The 21,744-nt window shown below is 39.0% G+C and overlaps 1 protein-coding gene and 1 pseudogene across 1 annotated transcript; both read left to right on the forward strand.

The window, feature by feature from the left end:
- Positions 1 to 10,029: 10,029 nt before the first annotated feature.
- LOC139292956 (serine protease 1-like) lies at positions 10,030 to 12,657 on the forward strand (annotated as a pseudogene).
- Positions 12,658 to 16,014: 3,357 nt separating this feature from the next.
- On the forward strand, positions 16,015 to 19,353 carry LOC139298040 (kallikrein-6-like). The gene is made up of 6 exons (XM_070920866.1): positions 16,015 to 16,051; positions 17,136 to 17,316; positions 17,522 to 17,701; positions 18,639 to 18,691; positions 18,924 to 19,081; positions 19,201 to 19,353. The coding sequence occupies exons 1-6, from the start codon at positions 16,015 to 16,017 to the stop codon at positions 19,351 to 19,353; spliced, it is 762 nt and encodes a 253-aa protein (XP_070776967.1).
- Positions 19,354 to 21,744: the final 2,391 nt, after the last annotated feature.

Raw genomic sequence — 21,744 nt, forward strand, 5'->3', positions numbered from 1 at the left:
GTGAGCTTTTAAAGCCAGATGTGAATTTATATCAAGGACAAAATATTATGTTTGACAATATGGAGTTGCACAACATTCAGGTAGTCTCACGGTACAATGGTGCAAAGCTAAAAGCTCTCCAGCTTTTGATCATTGACTGTTACTCCAATCAAACAAATTTAGCAATGCTTGTTTTAGGAAAGCAGCCAACAGAAAGTACTCAAAATGAATCAATATTGTCACAGAGTGACGGTGCAAAATCAGCTGACACACAGCATTGTGCAATCTGGACACTGACTTTAAGGTTAATCAAATTCTGTATAGCAGGTGAATGAATTCAAGTGTCATACATTTCAAGGTGCCCAGCTCTCAAGACAGATATTTCTGTCTGCATATCAAAGGAATCTCTCAAAAAGGTTCATGACCTTGTGGTGTGATATGCATCATATATGACTCTTTGGACCACTTGTTCTGTGTAAATATTCATGTAATCCGGCCTTGTGACTAGTACAATGATATGTGGGATGTTAAACTTGACTAATATACAGTATTTTATTAATAGAATTACTGAATATGCAGTAATTTCAATCCATTCGATGCATTCCCTCAGCTCTAAAAAAATCCAACCTACAACCAACTGCATATAAAAACAATGCATATGTTTGGTTATAGAGTCTGTATGCTTAATTAAAGTATAGGTAAATTATTTAACAACCATTCTTCTTGACTTTAGTCATGCAGTGACAATACAGAAAAACTAATTAAAACCTCATTTGTAACATATTAAACATGCATGGGAAAAGGAAAATATACATGAACCTAAAAATGCAGCATAAATCATAACAACACCATTCTGGAGGAAAGAGATACAGGTTCAGCACCAAAAGACCTGAATCCCTGGGCCAGCTGGTATATTCTGGATGGGGAAAATTACCACCTTGAATGGTTACATGCAGATAGAGCTGGATTTATATCCTTTTCTAAATCATGTGTGATTACAGGTACATTAACGGGCTTTTTGCACAAGTTATCATACAAACAATATCCCTAAAATCTCATCTGCAGACTCATAAAATACACACACACACACACACACTTCCCTATGTGCTCCTGATTACCAGGATGTGCAGCACATCAGCCTCCCATTCTAATCTCCGACACACACAATAAGAGCAGACAGACAATCTGGCTTCCCAGAAGGCATCACCTGTTTTGTCTGCCATTCAATGGACGTCCCTAAGAAAAACTTCCTGGGAGATGTTGCTATGGCGATGTGAGGTCAAGACAAGGCCCAAAAGGCCCTGTACAGAGCAAATGAACGAGATAAACAAGGGAGTCTAAACGAATGCTGATGGACGAGCCGGTGCTCTTTACATTCACGTACAAAGGTAACAATCACTTGTATTGTGTGTGATATGTGCATTTGTGCTCGTGTGTATGCAAACTGTTTCCTTTGTGCAGCTGCTGAGTGCAGATACTGTAGGTTCCTGTGGAACCAGCTGCCAGTTTGGGTCCAGGATGCAGACACGCTCTCTACTTTTAAGAGTAGGCTTATGCATGTTACTAACTTCGTATTCATCGCAGGTTCCTTTGGATCGTGGTCCTGGTGTGCCTGGCTGTTGCCACCATGACTCTCAACAATCGCTACAATTATTATTACAGTTCATATTTCTCCCTCTCTCTCAAACCCAACCGGTCAAAGCAGATGACCCCCCCACCTAGGTTTCTGCCTCTTAAAAGGAAGTTGTTCCTTGCCACTGTCCCCAAAGTGCTTGCTCATGGTGGGAACTGTTGGGTCTCTGTAATAATGTCATAAAGGGTCCAGACCTGCTCTATTTGTAAAGTGTCATGAGATGACTTTTGCTATATGAATGAAACTGAACTGAAAAGTTTAGACATATCAGTGAAACCTTGTAGTCATTACGTTTATAGTATTCAAGGACTGAAGTTTTTCTCTTGCTAAATCAAAAGTCTAAATCTACAGTATCAGTATATTTATAAAAGTCAGAAGCTAAATCTGGCCATTAACTACCACAGTCTTGCTTAAGCATTGCTTTACCTGGTCAAAAATGATTATTGTATTGTCACCATCTATACAGTCTATCCAGTGACTCCTGAGATATTAATATTGTGATGTTGCTGTTAGTTAGTCTTGCATAGCCAGAACATATGGAGAAACTAAAACTCAGAAGTTAGTTAAAACAGGGATCAGACAGAGTGGGAGTTGTTGTTATTCTTCAATAAAATGACACTAAAGAGAACGGTTTGTATCCAAACAGAGTAGGTGCCATTTCTGAATGTCTAGGAGGAAATCTTTAAACTAAACACTAAACTAATATAATGGATACCTCCATATTTAAAAGGTCTTATTATTCCAATTCTTATGACAAGACTTCCTCCAGAACTCCATGACACATTAAAGCTGCACTAAGCGATATATCCATCAACAATGGATGAAATTACTATGTGTAATGTAAAAGGGGTCACTCGTAGTGACAAACCCACAGAGGTGACGAATCAGTGGACTCTGCAGTTCCCCTCTGCTCTATGGAGCATTTTAGTGTTTTTAAGCTCATTCTTTCGGTCTGCGACTTTACTGCTCTGGTTCACTCCCACCGTTCTCACCGGCCTCATTTGTATGCTACTTGTCCAGCACCAAACCCCGCACAGACAAAGTTAGCGGCTACACTGGTGAACCTAGTGGAACATTTTACAACAAAGGAGATGGAAATTCTTCTCTGGAGTTAGTGGACGAGTGAATATTGGACTAACATTTGCCAGTTAAACACAAACATGTCTCCAAATCAATGCTAATATTGTAAGCTGGTGTCAATCTGGTGTTTACACCTTGTTGCACTGCCCATAAATGGCCAAATATCTATTCATGCAATGTCTAACTTCACATTCTACACCTCATACTAGCCAATCACAGTCTTTCCATCACAACCTGACAGGTGCAAACACCTGAGGTCCATCAGTGTGATTGCCAACATTATTGATCACCAGGTTGTTAGAGAGTGCAGCAACAACACAGTATCTCTCCAACTCTCGCAGTGATTTTCTTTCAGTCCATGTTTTCTGCGCAACAAAGACTGATGGTGTAGGCTGCCAATTTGTCAAATCACTGTACGGCTTACACTGCGAGAGCAACAATGGAAATATCAAACTTGTTAGGAAATTATTCACACTGGATTGAGGGAGTGGGGTGATAAGTATCAGGGGTGTTGTGACCTTCTCACTCGTTGTGCTGTCTCCCTCAAATATTTTTATAGATTAAACATTTTCTAGTTTTAGTTTTTAGAAAAATATTTGAAGAAAAATGAGATGTGCCGGGTGAAAATTGGTGCAACCTGTGTGTTGCTTTCAGCCCATTCATCTCAGTGTCCTCAAGTCAGATCCATGGGGGGATGGAGTGTAATACTATCACTGCAGGGCACCAGATTCAGAAAAAGTTCTAATTTTACATAAAGTGGGGTTTAAAGTTTGTCCGGAACACCTAAATTGCATGGTCTTAGTCGTATACCTCATATGATTTAAGAGATCATAAATGCATGAAATATTCAAAATCAGAAGACTGCTGGTGAACATGGGAAGAAATGAAATGTTAAATATATAATCATCTGTTCAAATTTGAGTGCAACAGGCAGGTTGCTGACTTTGCAAAATGCAACTGCCTATTAGCTTGTTTCTGACATGTGGCAGACTGAAATTCACTCGCAAAATTCACTTGCAAAAAGCACGTGGGAAAAGGTGTACACCGCATTGCAAGCATAGCCTGCAGGAGCTAGTGTGGCTAGCGGGATAACAGCAGTCCACAAATTATACAACATTTTATCGAACACTTAATTTCCATTACCCTTTTAGATAAACAAGGATAGAAACAACCAGTACTGAATGAGAGCTCAAGCCCATCTCCTCTATCATTCATTTAAGAGCTGTGTGATTTTGTGTGTCAGAGGTAAAAATGACTGAACTCTGCTCGAAGCAAACAAGGCAGGATCAGTTAGCGACCGCCATGGAATACGCCTACTATACAACATTGCTGAATACACTACTTTCATGAAATGATGTTGCTCACTCATAACTCCAAAGTAGAAGTAGCGTATTTAGAGATTTACTGGTGGGGTGACAATTGTGGGGAATGAAATAAACTGGATCAACTGTGGAGACTCTGGGTCGCTACTGGAATACATGGTACCTGGTGTGAATTAAAGCTGGCTTCAGTCCTGCTGTCCTCTGTGAAGTAGCAAGCTATGCAAACTTTTCAGAGCCTACTGTCAAGCCTACATGGGGGTTCACATTTGATTCTTAAAGAATCTCGCTCCTTTGACATCCGTTTCCACACTGCTATAGCTGTGATTTTACAGAAATTACACATTTGTAATCGTCATTTCTGTCAAGCTACTGAGCGTATGTTGAGCTTTAACAGGTCACATTTCTGGCACTGATATCCCCCTCCATCCTACAGATAAAGGAGCACACATACAGACACATGCAGCCTTTAAATACATTTCAACAGCTGAATTTTCTGAAAGCAGGCAGTACTGTTATACTGACAGTATTGTTGACTGTGCGTATGAGAGGCCTCTTCATGATTACACGGTTGATGCTGGGGGTGAAGAGCTGCTTCCTCCTCACTGAAAACTCTATTGATGCCTATGTAATTACCTCATAATTTCTCGAACCACAGCATAGTGCAAACAACCCGCTAGTGTGTTCAAACAAATGCCTGTCTGGTAAATATTTTGTCAGTCTGATGAATTCATGATGATTGCTCAAATAACTAATACCTTCAATTTTAGGGCATTTCCATTGTTTCTTTTACATTCTGTCTGGTTTGTAATTAAAGGTTGGTCCCTTTTGGAGACCTTTTTGAATGTGCATGGCATTTTAGCAAACATTTTGTAGCAGTTAAGCGCCTCCACGTTGTTGACTGAGCTGCCATTACTGCTTTATACAGTATAGTGATAACTCAATACACACATAAACCTGTTCAACAATATCTGGTGCTACAGGACACAAAACCACCACCTACACACATAACTGCACAACTGTCCTTCAAAACACACACACACACACACACACACACACACACACACACACACACACACACACACATACTGTAAAAGCATTCTTGCACTAGAGCCTGAAACACACTCCTGCATCTGTGAATATGGATCAATATATGTGCTCAAACACTGCTGGTGTTGGCTAATAACATCATGTAACATTTATGCTTGCACTAAGAGGCAATATTGTTTTTTATCAGACTTAGATGTACCAGGAATTAATAGGAAGAAAACGTGTTTCAACCTCAGAAAATGACTCCAAAAATAAAACTGTCTGTTTGCTTTGACAATTTGGTTTGTTGTTTTGGTTCCATGTTGTTTGAACCTAATACTATACTGGATATCCTTCCTGCTAAATCAAAGAGCTCGGAGATACATAGGTTGAACTATTGAATGTGTGAACAATTGCTTTCTGGAAGCCTCTGCAAACTCCAGTTACACAGAAACACACTCACTGGGAACTTGTGGTTTTGGACATATCTTCACATCTATCACAAGGATTGCCATGAAATTTGCAACAGATATTCAAGGTGTTCGTTCATGTCCCCCTCAGGGTAAATTGTTGTAACTGTGGTGATCCATTAGCTTTTCATCTAGCACCATTGTCAAGTCAAAAATGTTTTTGTCCTTTTGTCCAAATACTTTGGTTTATGACCAAATATCTAAATAAATACTGACATTTTATCAGCCTCAGCTGTACTTTGTGTTTAGTGCTAATTAGCAAATGTTAAAATGCTAACATGCTAAACTAACTGATGTGAGCATTTAGCTCAGGTACAGTCTCACAGAGCTGCTAATATGGCTGTAGACTTAGAAAGCGGTACCTGTTTTGTATAAGTAAATGCAGCTGGGTATAAACAACAGTTACAAATCGCTGTATGAAAACAGTTCAATATACAGACGGGAAATGAAGAAAGCAAATCAAAGCAATCAGGGCGCTTTTAAAAACTTGCCCTGAATTGGGCTGAATGAATGAGGTGAAAAAGCCATGACATCAATTTCTCCATCACATCACAGAGACATTACAACATATAGCCTGGGTGCCTTTACAAAGACGGATAAATGGCACCCCACACACACACACACACACACACACACACACACACACACACAGGGATCTTCCGTGCAACAGAACACTAAGTGTGTTTCGTTTTCCTTATGATTCCACTTTAGAACAAAAAGTGCAAGAGAGATATACCATCAGCTAATTAGTGACCCATCAGTCTTATTCCCCACGGGAGTCTACTTCCTCTGCTGCTGTTCAATTAACGGATTTTCAGGGCTGGATCAGGTCTACATCCCCGCCGCGTCGCTGCCTCCACACTTTTCATTACAAAGACTGACAAGAGCTCACAGATTAGCCAGAGCTCGATCAATACTCCTACAAGCTCGTCAGTGCACATGCAGACGTGCAAACACAAACACACTCACAGAAGGTTTTTGAATGTGGACAGACATACAGAGGTGTGCTCACATACACATTCAAATGAGTCATTTTGCAGAGAATGAGGGATTAGAGGTTAAAAAAAAACACGATGAAGAGTTTGCAGCACTCAAAAGGGGATTTTTAGGAAGGTAAAATATGTTTGTATATGTTTGAGTGTATTTACCTTGTGTTGTCATGCCATGTCACAGTCCTTCTAAACAAAAGGTTAGCTACAATTAACTCCCCTTCCCACACAGCGTGCAGCACACATGTAGTCCAAATAAATGCATATAATTACAGGCCAAATTGGCCAGATGAACAGAATAGAATAGAAAGCCTTAAAAGCTACTTTACAGTGGATGTTTACCAATTAAATAAAAAGCTCCTGTGTTTCCCCAGACAGATACAGAGAGAAAGGTTAGATTATTTTCTTTATTTGACTGCTATCCATTCATTTAAGCAGCGAGAGTTCACTAACACGTGCAAACTGATGAAGAGAAGACAACATTTGAGACACTGGATATTCATTATGTGTTCAGTATGTTTCTTATCAGGCAGGGTTTCATGAGTCATTATTGAAATTTTATTTTCACCATTTTTATGCTCTCCTTTCCTCCCTGTCCCCTCCCTTGTCTTTCTCTCTTCTCCCCTCTTCTCTCTTGTTTCCTCTCTTTTTCCCTCCTCACATCATCTCCTTTTCTTCCTTATGTCACCTCCTCTCTCAACTCTCGTCTCTCCTTGTTTCCTCTCCCTTTTCATTCCCCCTTCTCTCTATACTTCTCTCCGTCTTCCATTCCCAACCTTTTTGGCTTGTGACCCCTCGAAACAAATACTACTTGCAACCAGTGGTGGAACAATACTCACATATTTTTTTCTTAATTACAAATAGCAATACCACAGTTAATAATTCTCTGTTACAAGTAAACGTCCTGCAGTAAAAGTACAAATGTATCAGTATTAAAATATACTTAAAGTACCAAAAATAAAAGTACTTATAATGCAGAAGTACTTGAAAAATGTAGTTTCATCCCATCATTGCTTGCGACCCCTCGTCACAAGTTCTGTCCTTAGTGTGGACATGAGCTGTGAGCAGTTCAAGTGATTTTTCCTTCTCAGATTGTTTCATCTGAGGGGTTTTTAGAGACTTGCAGAGGTCAAAGTATCCAGTATTTCACCAGAAGAAAAAAAGCACAAATTAGGTCAAGGAAAGGTCAAACAAAAATGGACAAATTTGCGCAACAGAAAATATATATACATTTTCTGATATCATCTCAGGACCCTTCCGGTTTATCTTGGGAACCACTGTCCCCAGCTCTCATCTCCTCTTTCCTCTCCTGTTCTCTCTACTCTCCTCACCTCTTCTTCATCAGTACTCCTGAATGACTGAGCATGTCTCATATGTCAGGCTAAGAGAGAGAGAGAGAGAGGGAGACTCTTCCGAACTGATCAGAACTTATCCCACCAATACAACTATAAGACAAAATCCTAACACTGTAAGCTATAAGCAAAATATAGGCTACTGAAACTTAATGTTTCTGTTAGATGACCGCCGACTGTAAAATGTCAGTGAACACAAAGACCCTTGTGTAACATTGAGACAGTGAGATTCAAATTGACAGTTGGATATATTCACTGCACAGACAATAGAAGCTGTAGCTCTCACACCACAAGGCAAATTTAACAGATACAAACTCAGGGGGTGTGAGCTCCTCTCTTTTGATAAGCCAACGCAATATTTTACTAGCCTAATTTACTGACATGAACGTAACATAAACCTTGAGGACAGTTGGACGGTTAAAAATGAAAAGAGCTGAGCAGACAACAGGGCCAGGGGTCGCATTTAAAGAAGAAACTTACCACAGTTGGCCTGCGCCTCGTCTTTGGTGTTTTTGCGTCCGAGCAGCATCACTAGAGTCCAGTTGATGTTAAATTCGCCTGCATTTTACCGGTGAACTGTCGCGAGCTCCATCTGTGGGCACAGAGAGCTGAGAGAACAGCCTCCACCCCCCAACCCCCCCCCCCCCCCCCCCACACACACACACACACACACACACACACGCGCGCGAAATTTATCACTTCCCCTCATCAGCTTATATAAAACCCTTTTTCGCCTTTTTTCTGACATTTTACTCGACTTCCTTTGTTCAAATAAACATGAATCCACATAGTTTTTAACATTTCATCCCTCCACAACTCACCCTTGTTTAATAACGGTTGACTAGATTTTATCCCCCTCTGAAAAACCTGTTGTAACTATCGTAATATTGAGAGGGTAATTCTTAACTTTGAAAAGAGATGAAAGATCTCTAAAACATACAAGGATGCCAAATGCAGAGTTCCCCTTATATTATTATTATCCCCCTATACAATAATGATTATAATAATAATAATAATAACTTTATTTATACAACACTGTTCAAAGTTCAACTGCTGCACATACATAAAACAGAGCAAAGCAATGACAGAAATGAGACAGTGTCAGTTAGCAAAGCAAGTATTACAGAGCAATTACAAATATGAATGTAAAAGCAATGAAGTGTCAGTGACCTTGTCACAACAAGAAAGCATTTTTAATACGGGTGGGAGTCAAGTGTGCCATGATGGACTTATTCAAACATAAATCAAATTATTAGCATTTACTCCACGCCAAGTAGACTTTCTGGCTGGGCAGGTGGCAAATTTGGGTTAGATGGTCTGTTGGTAATTTGGACAGGAAGAGGAATAGCAGCACTATGGTCCCTCCACATAGGGGGAGTTAATGACATGGCTGTTCTTGCTGGACAGAGAAGAGGAAGAAGGGCGATGTAAGTAGTCACGTCGGGGAGGAGAGTACAGCGCGCCGCGAGTTAGCCGCAAGCATGTGACTACCTAACTTGTTTGGGTGAGGACCGTCTCATGTAAAGAATAAGCTGATATTGTGAATAAAACCAATGTCATGGGTAGTGCAGACTGAGAGCCAGGTGTGAAGGCTGAGGATCCTGCTAAAACACCCAAGTCGGCTTTTGTAAGCTCACATTGCTGACGGGCGGTGACATTGGTGCCAATGTGGGCTATTATTTTCTTGATGGTCGTCAAGAGTGAAGCCAAGAGGTCTGTGAGTGGGTGAACATGTGTTAAAGCACTTTGGATAAATGCAGCCACTTACCATTTACTACAAACAAACTGTTGAGGTGCAGCATTTCTATCTGCTTCCATCTAACATGAAGGTTATGAAAGAAAGAGGACTTTTACTAATCTTTTGATCATGAACTTAAATGATATCTGTGTTCATCTACTTGAAAACACTCTGACGTCGGCTTCATGTTTGTCTAATCCACCTGCTGAATAAAATGCAGCCGAGGTGACAGATTTTTTTCTTCACTTTGTATATCAGTCATTTTCATGCTGTCACTTTATACAAATCTCACAAATTTACATAAGTGCAGACCTTTGTAGCTAATGGGGTGGTGTTGATAAACCTTCATGAGGTGATTGGTGGATGGAAGACCAACAGGACAGTGAGAACAGATGTAAAAAGGCACCACAGTTGCACCAGGAGGGCAGTCACTGAAAGAGATGGCTGGCACGACACGTCTTCTCCTTTTGCTGTGGGCCGGTGAGTAGTCAACTATTGTTCACACATCTGCTTAGTTTAACCATTCTATACGCTTTGAGAAAGTCTTTGGTTGTATTACGTATGTAGTCCGACTTTTAAAAGTAAGCAATGCAATTGTAAAATCAACCCCAAAATGTATAGGAAGCCAATGCAATGACACTGGGAGTGGTGTGATGTGGTCTTCTTCTTGTGATGCCCATTAAAATCCTGGCAGCTGAATTCCAGATCAGTTGGAGGTGTGAAGTAACCTCTGACTGAAGCAATGCCTGACAGTGACAGAGAATTATAGGGTCCACTCAGGCAGATACCCGCGAATAATTAGTAATCAAAGGTTTTCTGTTTCTCTAATGACTCTTGTCTGTTTCTTTTCTGGTGAAGCCACTGAAAAGTTTAAGTTGGCGGCATGATGCAGCTCTTAGTGATAAGGAGCAGGTCCAGGGGTTGAGACAGCAGGTAGTGGATGGCATTAAGTACATAGAGACGTCAGGCCCTCCAGACAACCTTAAGATGTGCAGAAAGAATCTTTCCCAGGTGTATTGCCAGATTGAACATAAGGTGTGATGTGGATGAGAACTTGTGGCCAAATGCAGAAGGCAGGGTTGAGTAGCACTGTGTTATATATCTGTAGCTATCCTATACAAGTATGAATAGTGAATATGTATAGTTTTGTAATGCATTACTGGAATTACTTTAGGTCTATTTTGTGCACTTGGAATTACTCTATACAAAAAGATAAAGCGTATTGAAATGTATTGCAGCATTTCTGATCCATTGCTGCGACATATACCGTGAGGCAGCACAATCCATAAGTAAATATGATGTTCTCTACAACAACCACTGTTCTAACTTACAGTCCTCTAACGTACAGTCTACAAACTGCCCTCTAACCCTAACCCGAACCTGGTGGGGGACTTTCTCTTACAGGTGTCACAGTGAGCACAGTGGTAGATCTGCAGAAGAGAATCATTGGAGGTCAACCTTGTAACCGTCCTTACCATGTGAGACTAAATCGTCAGGCTGATAGATCCCTCTTGTGTGGTAGCTCTCTGATCAGTGACCGGTGGATTCTGACTGCAGCACACTGCTGGGAGTGGTGAGAGAGTGGAAGTTTTACTTAAAGATCAGTAACAATACATTACTCACTAACAATTCAATCTGAAAGTCCTGAAGCAACACTCAGTATTGGTTTGAATATAGCATTCCCAAAATGAAGATCACATTGCTTATGTCCATGTTCAGTAAATACTGACCTATTATATTGAAGTATTATGTATTTACAGGAATTCAGTAATGTTCCTCTTTATCTTCTATTTACTTGTAGGAGTATGTATGCAGTTATAAATGGACAAGGACAAAGAATCACAACTCTACCTAAGATGTATTCGGATGACAGCAACAGGATTCATGACATCATGCTGCTGCAGCTACCTCGCCCTACTCAACTCCAACCTGTACAACTTCCTGACTGTCAAAGTCGGCCCCCTATGTGAGTTGTGATCTTTCCCCTCTAATAAGTCTAAAAGCTCAACTCTTAAAGTCATTAGTGGAGAAATTATATCGTTTTCTGAATCATTTTCTAAACTTTTATTTAGAAAACTGTTATTAATCTTTTTTTCGTTTTATCCCTTTTATTGTATTTCAGAGATGCTACAGTTCAGATGGCAGGTTATGGAGCCAGAATAATAGCCAATGATGGTCGAAGAGGTGAGATGAATCGTTTATTTTATATTAATTATCCATGTTTATCTCTTAATTTTTTTTTTGCTTGTATGTTTGTTAACATGGCTGACACATATTTACATTTTATTCATTTTTATTTGGACTTAAAATGCTGATCCTTATTATTTATGTGTGTATATATATAGTAAAACATAAATTTGCCAGAACATTTCATTTTCAAGCTCAACTCAGCACATTTTAAGATGTTTTGAAAACTAATTCACACATTTTTTTAATACAGCAGATCATGAACATAATTTAAGGATGCTGTTTGATTCTTAAACATTCTTCAAATAAAGTGTAAATAAGTATGAATAATTAGATTCTAATGGTAAGGTACAGCAGACTTCTGTACATTTGTTGGTGTGTACAAGCTAAGTAGGTAATGTAGTAAAATAAAACACCTTATCTGTTCTAATCTAGGACGGTACGAATCAACAACTCTCCAATGTGCAAACATCACGCTTATCGACTGTCAGAGGCTCAGAGACTCTTTGCGGAACAGCCACCCAGGGGAACACCAGATCAGAACCTATCAACACTTGCTCTGTGGACAAACTACTAGAGTGGATACATGTCCAGTGAGTTGATGAGGCTTCTAACCTTATATTATTTCTACAGTCATTACAAGTTTTTCCACTTATCATAATATAAATAAATATTTTAATAAATGATGCAAAAGTCTGTAACAAACAATATATACATCTCTCTCACAGGGTGACTCTGGTGGAGGAGTGGTCTACAATGACAAGATTTATGGTGTCATTTCAATCACTGGTAATGTTACCCATGCCTGCGTCGGACCAGCTGGATTTATGGACGTCTGTGAATACATGACGTGGATCAACACTACTATTGGCAGACCGTAGAGATGTCTAATTTAACTGTGAAATGTCCTGTCATTTACCTGGAATTTTACATTTTTGAAGAAAACTGTTGAGTTACTGTAAATTTGAAAGTGATTGGTGTAGATTAAATGTTCAACTATCTAACTATTTGTAAAGCCCTTTAAGACAAACAATAAATTATTAAAATGATTCAACAACATGACTGTAGTTTCAAAAGGTAGTGTCTGAGTCACAAGTGTTAGATTACAGATTCCTGCTGTTATAGTAAGTTACTTGAGGACTTTCCGTCAGGTTTCAGAGCTCATCATAGCACATCATAGCACAGCACTGGTGAAAGTTACATATGACCTTCTAATTGCATCAGACACAGGACTTGTCTCTGTACTTGTTTTGTTAGATCTTAGTGCTGCATTTGACACCATTGACCATCATATCCTATTACAGAGACTGGAACATTTAATTGGCATTAAAGGAACCGCACTAAGCTGGTTTAAGTCGTATTTATCAGATCGATCTCAGTTTGTACACGTTGACGATGAATCCTCCATGTACGCCAAAGTTAGTCATGGAGTTCCACAAGGTTCTGTGCTTGGACCAATACTATTCACCTTACATATGCTTCCTTTAGGAGATATTATTAGAAAACAGTCCATGAATTTTCATTGCTGTGTGGATGATACCCAGTTATATCAATCGATCAAGCCAGAAGAACCTAATCAGATAGCTAAGCTCCAAGCATGCCTTAAGGACATGAGAACACCTCAGAAACACAGTATCTAAGGATATTGTTACTCTAGATGGCATTGTCCTGGCCTCCTGCGCCACCGTGAGGAATCTCGAAGTTGAGAGCAGATGACCGCCTACCTAGAGTCTGGTTCTGCTCGAGGTTTCTGCCTCTGAAAAGGAAGTTTTTCCTTGCCACTGTCACTGCCAAAGTGCTTGCTCATGGTGGGAACTGTTGGGTCTCTGTAATAATATCATAAAGAGTACGGTCTAGACCTGCTCTATTTGTAAAATGTCATAAAATGACATTTGTTGATTTGTCGCTATATAAATAGAATTGAATCGAAATTCAATTGAATAATGTTATGGTTAAAAAAATGATATCTACACTGTTTACAAATAAAATTTTATAAAAACATAATCATACATTTTCCCATGTGTAAATTCAACAGATTTTGTTATTATACAGTCATTGTATGGAAAAACTACAAAGATACAACAATAACAGCCTGCTCTTCTTTTAACAATATTGATAACAATGATAAACAATATGACTCTTCTTTTACAAGGTTGTGTCAGTTAAAACATGGCAAACTGTTAGCAAACAGTTGCTTATTTACACATCCAGCAGTTACGAAGAAACATTATCATTCAGTTGGAGTCATGTTTCTGTCCACCTGATAAATGTAAGTCCAATATTCATATATTAATTAATGATTGATGAATTAGTGATAATTGTCTCATGTTCATGTGGGTCTTTAGAGCTTTTTTGATAAACAGCTGCCCGCTACGGCAGAAAACTACCCTTTGAGATCAGTGAGACCCAAAACCAAAACAGCAAAGTTGCGAGTCGGACAGCTAAACAATGAGCCAAAACTTGTTATTATCAGTAAGGCCAAGGAGAGCTGCAGATTCGGGTCTTAATTCTTTGTAGGTTTATCTCTATAAGTAACCCCTTTCACTTTGTTATCTGATACATTGTTATTATAACAGTATACATTACAGCTGCTTTATATTACCAATGAATCATAAGACTACCTTATTATTAGTGGCGAGGGGTCAGAAAAGTACGAAAGCATATTAGGGCCATTGTAGGAAAAAAACATAAAATTATGAAGAGAGGGAGGGGTGTAATATTCTGAGAAAAAAATCTGAATTTCTGAGATTAAAATTCTCTGAGATTATTCAATTATACATTTATTAAATCGAGAAAAAAACTTGGAAAAATAGTGTTTTCTTCGTCAAAGGAACCACATCGCTTCACTTCGGTGTCTTTCCTGGGGAAAGTACAGCTGACAATCAGCTGTATCATCACCGCGCCTGGCTGTTATACAAACCAACTGCACAGAGCTACACATAATACAGCCTGTGTGCTTGACTCAAACTAGTCCTTCAGGATTAACATTTCCCAATACTCAACACCCACTGACCATACAGTTAGGAAAGAGCGCGCTAACATGCTAATTCTTGTCTCATTTGTGGTCTGATAAACAGAAAATTAATCAAATTCACTCGCCCATGTCACTATTTTCCAAGCTACTGTAGCTGTCATATTCAGGATGTCAGGAATGTCAGGTGAACAAAAAGGAATGAAAAAAGAAAACTTTATGCTATCCTTTCCTGTTAAATGTCTTCTGACCCCTCAGATTTATCGCGTGACCCCTTGGCGGGGTCCTGACCACCACCCCAAGGTTGGAAACCACTGTATTAGGGCATTGTGGGTAATGTTGCAAATCAATGAGCAGAACCGTTTTATGGCAATATCACATTTTTATAGGATTTTTACATCAGTGTGATACCTTGATTTGTTATGTATTTAATTCACTGACTGGATTATTCAAAAAGACATTCCCATTTGATCCTTTTATCTATTACCTTTTCTCAATTGATAATTTCCATCAAATTTCCTCCATCACAAAATATATTGGTTTCACAATATAAAACAACATTAACTGAGGATTTGATCATTCACTTGTACTTACAACTCCAATGCTATGTTTTTATTATAAATTATTATTATTTTGTTATTATTATTTTATTATTGCCAAACCAGGATGTTTATAAAGGACAAAATGCTACAAAACAAATCACAGATTAAATTCTCTAATATCTGCACAAGGTCACTACAGGAGGGTCAAGGTTGGAGAAAGATCATGGTTATGGCAAATAAACTATGGCTAATGCATGGTTAAGGTTAGGCAACTAAAACACTTTAAGGTTGTTGGTCCTTCATTGCTGTACACCCATCCACCACTCTGACCTCCACCTACTTACTTACCACTTCGCTCCATAAAAGGCACACTACTTCCTGCATGTGAAGTATGTTGGCGTTGAATAATATATATGTAATTCCTAAGGATCCTGGGCTGTTTTCATTTCATGAGTCAACATTTCAGCACATATTGCTCTGTGCACATGTGATTCAAGTCAGCGTGCTCACAGGGAAATAACCTCTAAAGAGCAGTGTTTCATTTCGGTGCCATTTCCCTGCTGTCACTTTATGGAGGGCAAAGGCAGGAACTGTTGACAACTGATCAAAACTTTGCATAAATGTGTAGAGCTTTGCAGCCAATGGGGTTGTGTTGATAAGCCTTTACGAGGTGATTGGTAGCTGCTGCTGAAAGAAAGACAGTCATGCGACGGTGAACGGCAGCGATGCCTCCTCTGGTGCGTCTCCTTTTGCTGTGGATCGGTGAGTGTTCAAACGTTTTATCTACATTGTAGTTTACAATTCTGCTGCTTACTTGAACAATATGCTAGCTGCTTATGTTGTATATAATGTATTTTGAAATGATGTCTGGCCAATCTTTTACAATTACATATGCTGTCGTGATTCTCACTCTCCCTTTCCCTGGTGCTATCAATGTGTGCATTTGTCTGTATAGTAGGTTATTATGAAAGTTACTTCTCATGTTTAAGTATATCATCAAACCTTAAAGGGACCTTTGCAAGTTTTTGTCCACTAGGAGTGCAACGGAGCAATATTTTTAGGTATGGGTCCCCATTGTTTTTTTCTCTTCAGTTTCACAAATGTTCTCAACACATTTGTTAGAGCTGAAGGATACACACAACGTATTTCGGTGAATAAGACAGAATGTAAACAGGTGCTTTGTTTACAAGTAGACTCCACAGTGTATCTTTAAGCTGGATTTATAGTTGTGCTTTAAGAGGGCACAGCAACCCTGGCCTAGCTACGGTGGCTACGGAAAATACCACATGGAAACTTAAAAGAAGTGTGACTGGTCATCTTGGGCTGTTTCTAATAGTGATAAAAAAATTATCAACACTAAGCAAAGGCTCAGTAATCTTCTTCTTTTCAGTAACACACATCTAGCAAAGCTGTTCCACCGCAAACCTTGTGCTCGCCAATCATCGCCCTCGGTTATAGTAAATGAAAGTGATCGTGCGGCAGTCGCCTTCTATTCAGTAACAATGACACAAGGTGAAATACAAGTTACCTGGACGTAACTCCAGTTCTATGTAATTAAAAGCATGATACAGACTGATCATCATAACCCCTTGCATGAGGCATAATCCCAACTTTACAAGCGCTTTTAAAGGGGAGTTGGATTGTTGTGTCTCTTTCCATTACTTTACACAATAGAAGTTATTCATTATTGATTAACTTAATCATCAGAAGCACTTGCCTGGTCAGTGACAGCCACTTCTCAGCCGTGTACATTAATCATATTCCCTGGTCTCCTAATGGGGATTCTTCTTACAAACAACCACTGTTTTTAACCCCCAGTCACCTGGTGGAGGACTTTCTCTTTCAGGTGTCACAGTGAGCTCAATGGTGGATCTGCAGAAGAGAATCATTGGAGGTCAACCATGTGAGCGTCTGTACCATGTCAAACTGAGAGGAGTTACTGCAGGTGGATCTTCCAACCTGTGTGGTGGCTCTCTGATCAGTGACCGCTGGATTTTGACTGCAGCTCACTGTTTGCAGCCAGGAAAGTGAGAAATTGAAAGCATTGCTCAAAATACTGTAAATCCGAAACACTAAAAACACACTGATAAAGGGTATATACAGATGAATATGTATGTTTTTTTGTGTTCCTGAGAAGAAAAAATAAATATGATGATGAGAAGGAATTGTCTGACCTGCAGTATTAAAACTGAATGTTATCGTGCAGTATCTTAAACCTCTTCCCATGTGTAGGACTATGTTTGCAAATTTAAGTGTGCACCCAGGGGGTCCGGCACAAGAAGTAAATATCACAGCAGAACCTGTGATCTATAGAGACAGCAACAGATCCCACGATATCATGCTACTGCAGCTACCTAGGCCCTCTGACGTTCAACCTATAGCTCTTCCTGACTGTGAATATCGTCCTAAAATGTGAGTTGTGATTCTACCCACCAAAAGAAAATGCAGATGTGCTTGTCAGTTGTTCATTTTGACAAGTACTGAATAATGTGGAATGCTGCTGTACACTACACCATTCTGCATCGAATGTTTAAAAGGTGCATCTATGATCGAAGGATGGCAAACAGCCTGTGGCCTTTGACTGGCCTCTCACAATTTCTGGAGGTTTGTTCCAGATCTGGGCAGCATAGCAGCTAAAAGTAGCTTTACCAAGTTCAGATTTTTTTCTAATGGGTGATTTGCTTAAAGTTTAAGCAAATCTGGGCCTATAATGGTGATTGTTCACCAACTGTCACTGAGCATATTGCATCGGTCACCGGCACTATATAACATCAGAAAGATCATGTCTTATCTGATGCCAAAATGTGGCAGCAGAACCTCCCATCTTTCATATCATCATATCATATCAATAATTTAATCTTATAAACTGATTTGACTGAATCTGACTGAATAATGTAATAATCAGTATTTAGGTGAATATGAGGATCAGATTCGACTCTGTATCGGCAGATACCCAATACTACTACAGACTACATTGATGATAATTCTTGACAGGTTTGAGTGACACCTTTCATATTACACATAGAGATTTGATTGTTTGTATAACACATTAATGAATTCAACTATAAAGAACCTGTGAGAATACAATCGAGAATTGGTTGAATAATAAAGTGTTGCTTATGCTCTTAAAGTCAGTGACTCCAGGAATCCATTTGTCTTTTGTTTAAGGCCTTTTTTCATTGAGTAAAAAGAAATCACAAATTCCCGTTGAGCCTTCTATTTTTTTTTTTATAAAATGTATATTATATAACACTAACTATAGTAGTAGTAGCTGTAGCAGCATGAATGTTTGCATCAAATATTTTATGTTATGCTAACATAGCCCCTTTGATCTTGTGTTATTTTCCAGAGTCGAGATCGCAGGTCACGCTGCCACAGCTGGAGGCCCTAATGATGAAAGGAGTGAGATGGTTTTTGATCATTTAATGATTTTCATGAGCTTTTTTTATTCTGTTATTTCTACCATAGTATGTAACCGTACAGTTCTTATAAAGAAACAGTTGTTTCAGACAGACAGTTTCATTTCTAATTTGCTGCAGTTCTTCAGTATTTTATTTTGTTTATTGTAAATTCTTGAAACAGGTTCAGATGTATTTTGTAGAGACGTTGTTGTTCTTCCTCTTCTTTTCTCTAGAACCCAGTAAATCACCCGATCTCCACTGTGCAAACATTACGGTTGTCAGCTGTGATGACTTCAAAGATACTTTGCAGAAAAAATTCCCAAAGGTCTACCAAGTCAAGATGAGTCAAGACTGGTTCTGTGGCCGAACACCTGGAGTGGATATATGCTATGTGGGTTGGCATGGCCTCAAATATGTACTCTCCTCTTCTGTCATTAAAGTTTAGACTATTTTTTGATAAATAAGTCATTCAATAAGGGCAGACAAACAATATATACCTCTCTCTCACAGGGAGATTCTGGTGGAGGAGTGGTATACGACAACAAGATTTACGGCGTCATTTCTTTTCTTGGTGATCCTGACAATGTATGTAGAACGGCAGCTGCATTTATGGACCTCTGCAATCCAGAATACGCTGCATGGATCAATAAAACTATTACCTGACACAAAAGATGTCTACAGTATGGTGTGCTTAACTGTGAATACATTACACATTGTCTTTTTTAAACACAGAAAATGTGTTCATACAAATTGGAAACAGTGTTTGAAACGATCTGTTTTTATATTTGGAAATAAAAGTGAAACAATCCATCCTAAAACCATATGATCAGTTATCTGTTACTATACTTTGTGCCACCTATGCCAAGAGATACAAGGCCCTAGCCAGGATTTTAGAAATACAGAGGTCATGAGTTAATGCCCAATTTGTTATATATGATAAAATCTTGGACATGACCCCATAGTACTCAATGGTAACTACGGCCCTAAAGAGTTACTATGCAAATACTTTGAAGCTGAAGTTTCTACTTTAACTAGCCATTGTGAATTGCATTTTTGTTGGGAATCCATTCTCTGTCTTGTCAACAGCAGTCAGTTGAATCTTTTTTTGTGGCTGAATCATAAACATCTTGTGACTGACAGGTCACGGTTTGACTTCTGTAACACTCCATGTCTGTTAAACTGTGGTAAGTAATAACTTGCCAGTAACATAACGTAGGAAAATAATGTAGCCGAAACTGTGAACTAACAGTTCAGTTTCTTAATTAAGTTTTAGACAAATTAGAAGCCCCTTTTACATATATATGAAATCGAGTTGAAGAATCCTGGGATTTTTACTATGCACATTAAATAGTACATTTTATGCTTAACTTTTTACGATCTATCGCTTTTATTTTCAGCTGAGGTGCACTACGTCCAGCATAAAACACGGCTGGCTGTGACTACTAAATAAAATGAGGAAAACATTTTTACTAGCGCCAAACAAGGGCACGTAAGAGTGTGAAATAATTAAACAAGTGTGGAGAGACAGTAAGGTTGATAGACCTTATTAGACCTTTTTCACAGCAGAGATTTTGACCTGTCAAACACAGTTGTCAGTGCTATTAATTTCTGCAATGCTTTGCAATAACTGCTGAAACTGAGCTGTCATTAATGTTACTTCCACCTGTGCTTTTCCTGCTGTGACGAGTGAAGATGTGATATGAGTCATTTGGGGAAGAAACGAGACGTTAGCAAGGCTTATTCAGAAAGCAAAACAAGTCATTTTTCTTGTTTCTTTTTCTCTCACTCGTAGTTTTTTCGTGCAGTTTGTTATAAAACTCACTAGTGTTTTCTCCAGAGCACTCTATTCTTTTCAAGCATTCAACCTGACTGCACTTTTAGGGAAGGGAAGCCTCCCATTGTAGAACACATTAATGCCTTGGCAAGTGAGGAGTGTTCCTATTGATCTTAATCTGAGCTATCGCGCCCAAGTTCTCTGTAATCATCAAGTCAAGGATAATCTGTTTTGAAAAGGCCGCCTACCTCGCTGCTGCAGACTAAAAAGCCTTTTTACTTGCTGCCATTTGCCAAATTGCTGAGCCTCCAAAGAGGCTTTAGGGTGAAAAGAAAGAGAAATTGATTTAATGCAGAGACGTGTTTCTCAGATGCACAAAAAGCTATCCATTCACACCTACATGACATTTAGTTTGTGCACAAAATGACTGTAAATTGTCTGTAGACTTGTGTAAAACATTTATTATTTATTTTTCAGTTCTCTTTTTTTAACTTTTTCACTTTAAATCTCAATGGGTTTAATTTCAGCAAGTTTATTCTCTTTTTAAGCTGTAAACAGGTCCATTATCCATGTCTGGGTTTGACATGTTCTCTCTACTTTAAGCACAACCTTTGCCCACTCACTACTCCGTGAAGATATAATTCATTACCCCCTTATGTGTGCACTTGACAACACTTTAGTGTCAAATTGCAGAAGTTTAGCAATTCATTGCAAGGAGTTCCTTTGAAATCTTTTGTAATTTCTAATGAAAGACATGTCATAAAGATACTGTTGTCAGTGAACCTCCTTCAAGTCTTATGGATTTAGTGGCAGTAGTTCACTATTCAAACCAATCAAGATTTTCCTTGGTTATGTTTAGGCAACTCAAAGTACTTGGTTAAGCTTAAGAAAATATTGTGGTCTTGGTGAAATACTGAAAAATGTAAATGTGGCCTGAATCACCAAAGTGCTTTTGTTGTCTAAACCTAACCAGACAGGACCCAGGATGCAAACCCTGGTCTCCGTTGTCCTGTGCTTTGAACGGCCACTGTCCACCCTGACCACCTTCTTAGAATTTCTGTGCGGTACAAAACTAAAGTACACTCATATCATGATAGAAAGAAATAATTAACAGGATGAGAACGCTTTGCATTTAATTGTGTCTTTAACCCTGGCAGTCCTTTGAGCTACACAGGATTACACACTGACACACACACGCACATAAACAAATAATGTTTCCCACCTGGCGAGGAGATAATTATAACCTCTCCCCCATTTACACCATCAATCAGTTAGCCACT

The sequence above is a fragment of the Enoplosus armatus genome, chromosome 2 (assembly GCF_043641665.1).
Source record: "Enoplosus armatus isolate fEnoArm2 chromosome 2, fEnoArm2.hap1, whole genome shotgun sequence".
NCBI classification, from domain to species: domain Eukaryota; kingdom Metazoa; phylum Chordata; class Actinopteri; order Centrarchiformes; family Enoplosidae; genus Enoplosus; species Enoplosus armatus.

Coding starts and splice junctions, on each gene's coding strand:
- LOC139298040 (XM_070920866.1), top strand. CDS start 16,015: ATGCCTCCTCTGGTGCGTCTCCTTTTGCTGTGGATCG. Junction 16,052..17,135: donor TCTCCTTTTGCTGTGGATCG/GTGAGTGTTCAA, acceptor TTTCTCTTTCAG/GTGTCACAGTGAGCTCAATG. Junction 18,692..18,923: donor AGGCCCTAATGATGAAAGGA/GTGAGATGGTTT, acceptor TCTTTTCTCTAG/AACCCAGTAAATCACCCGAT.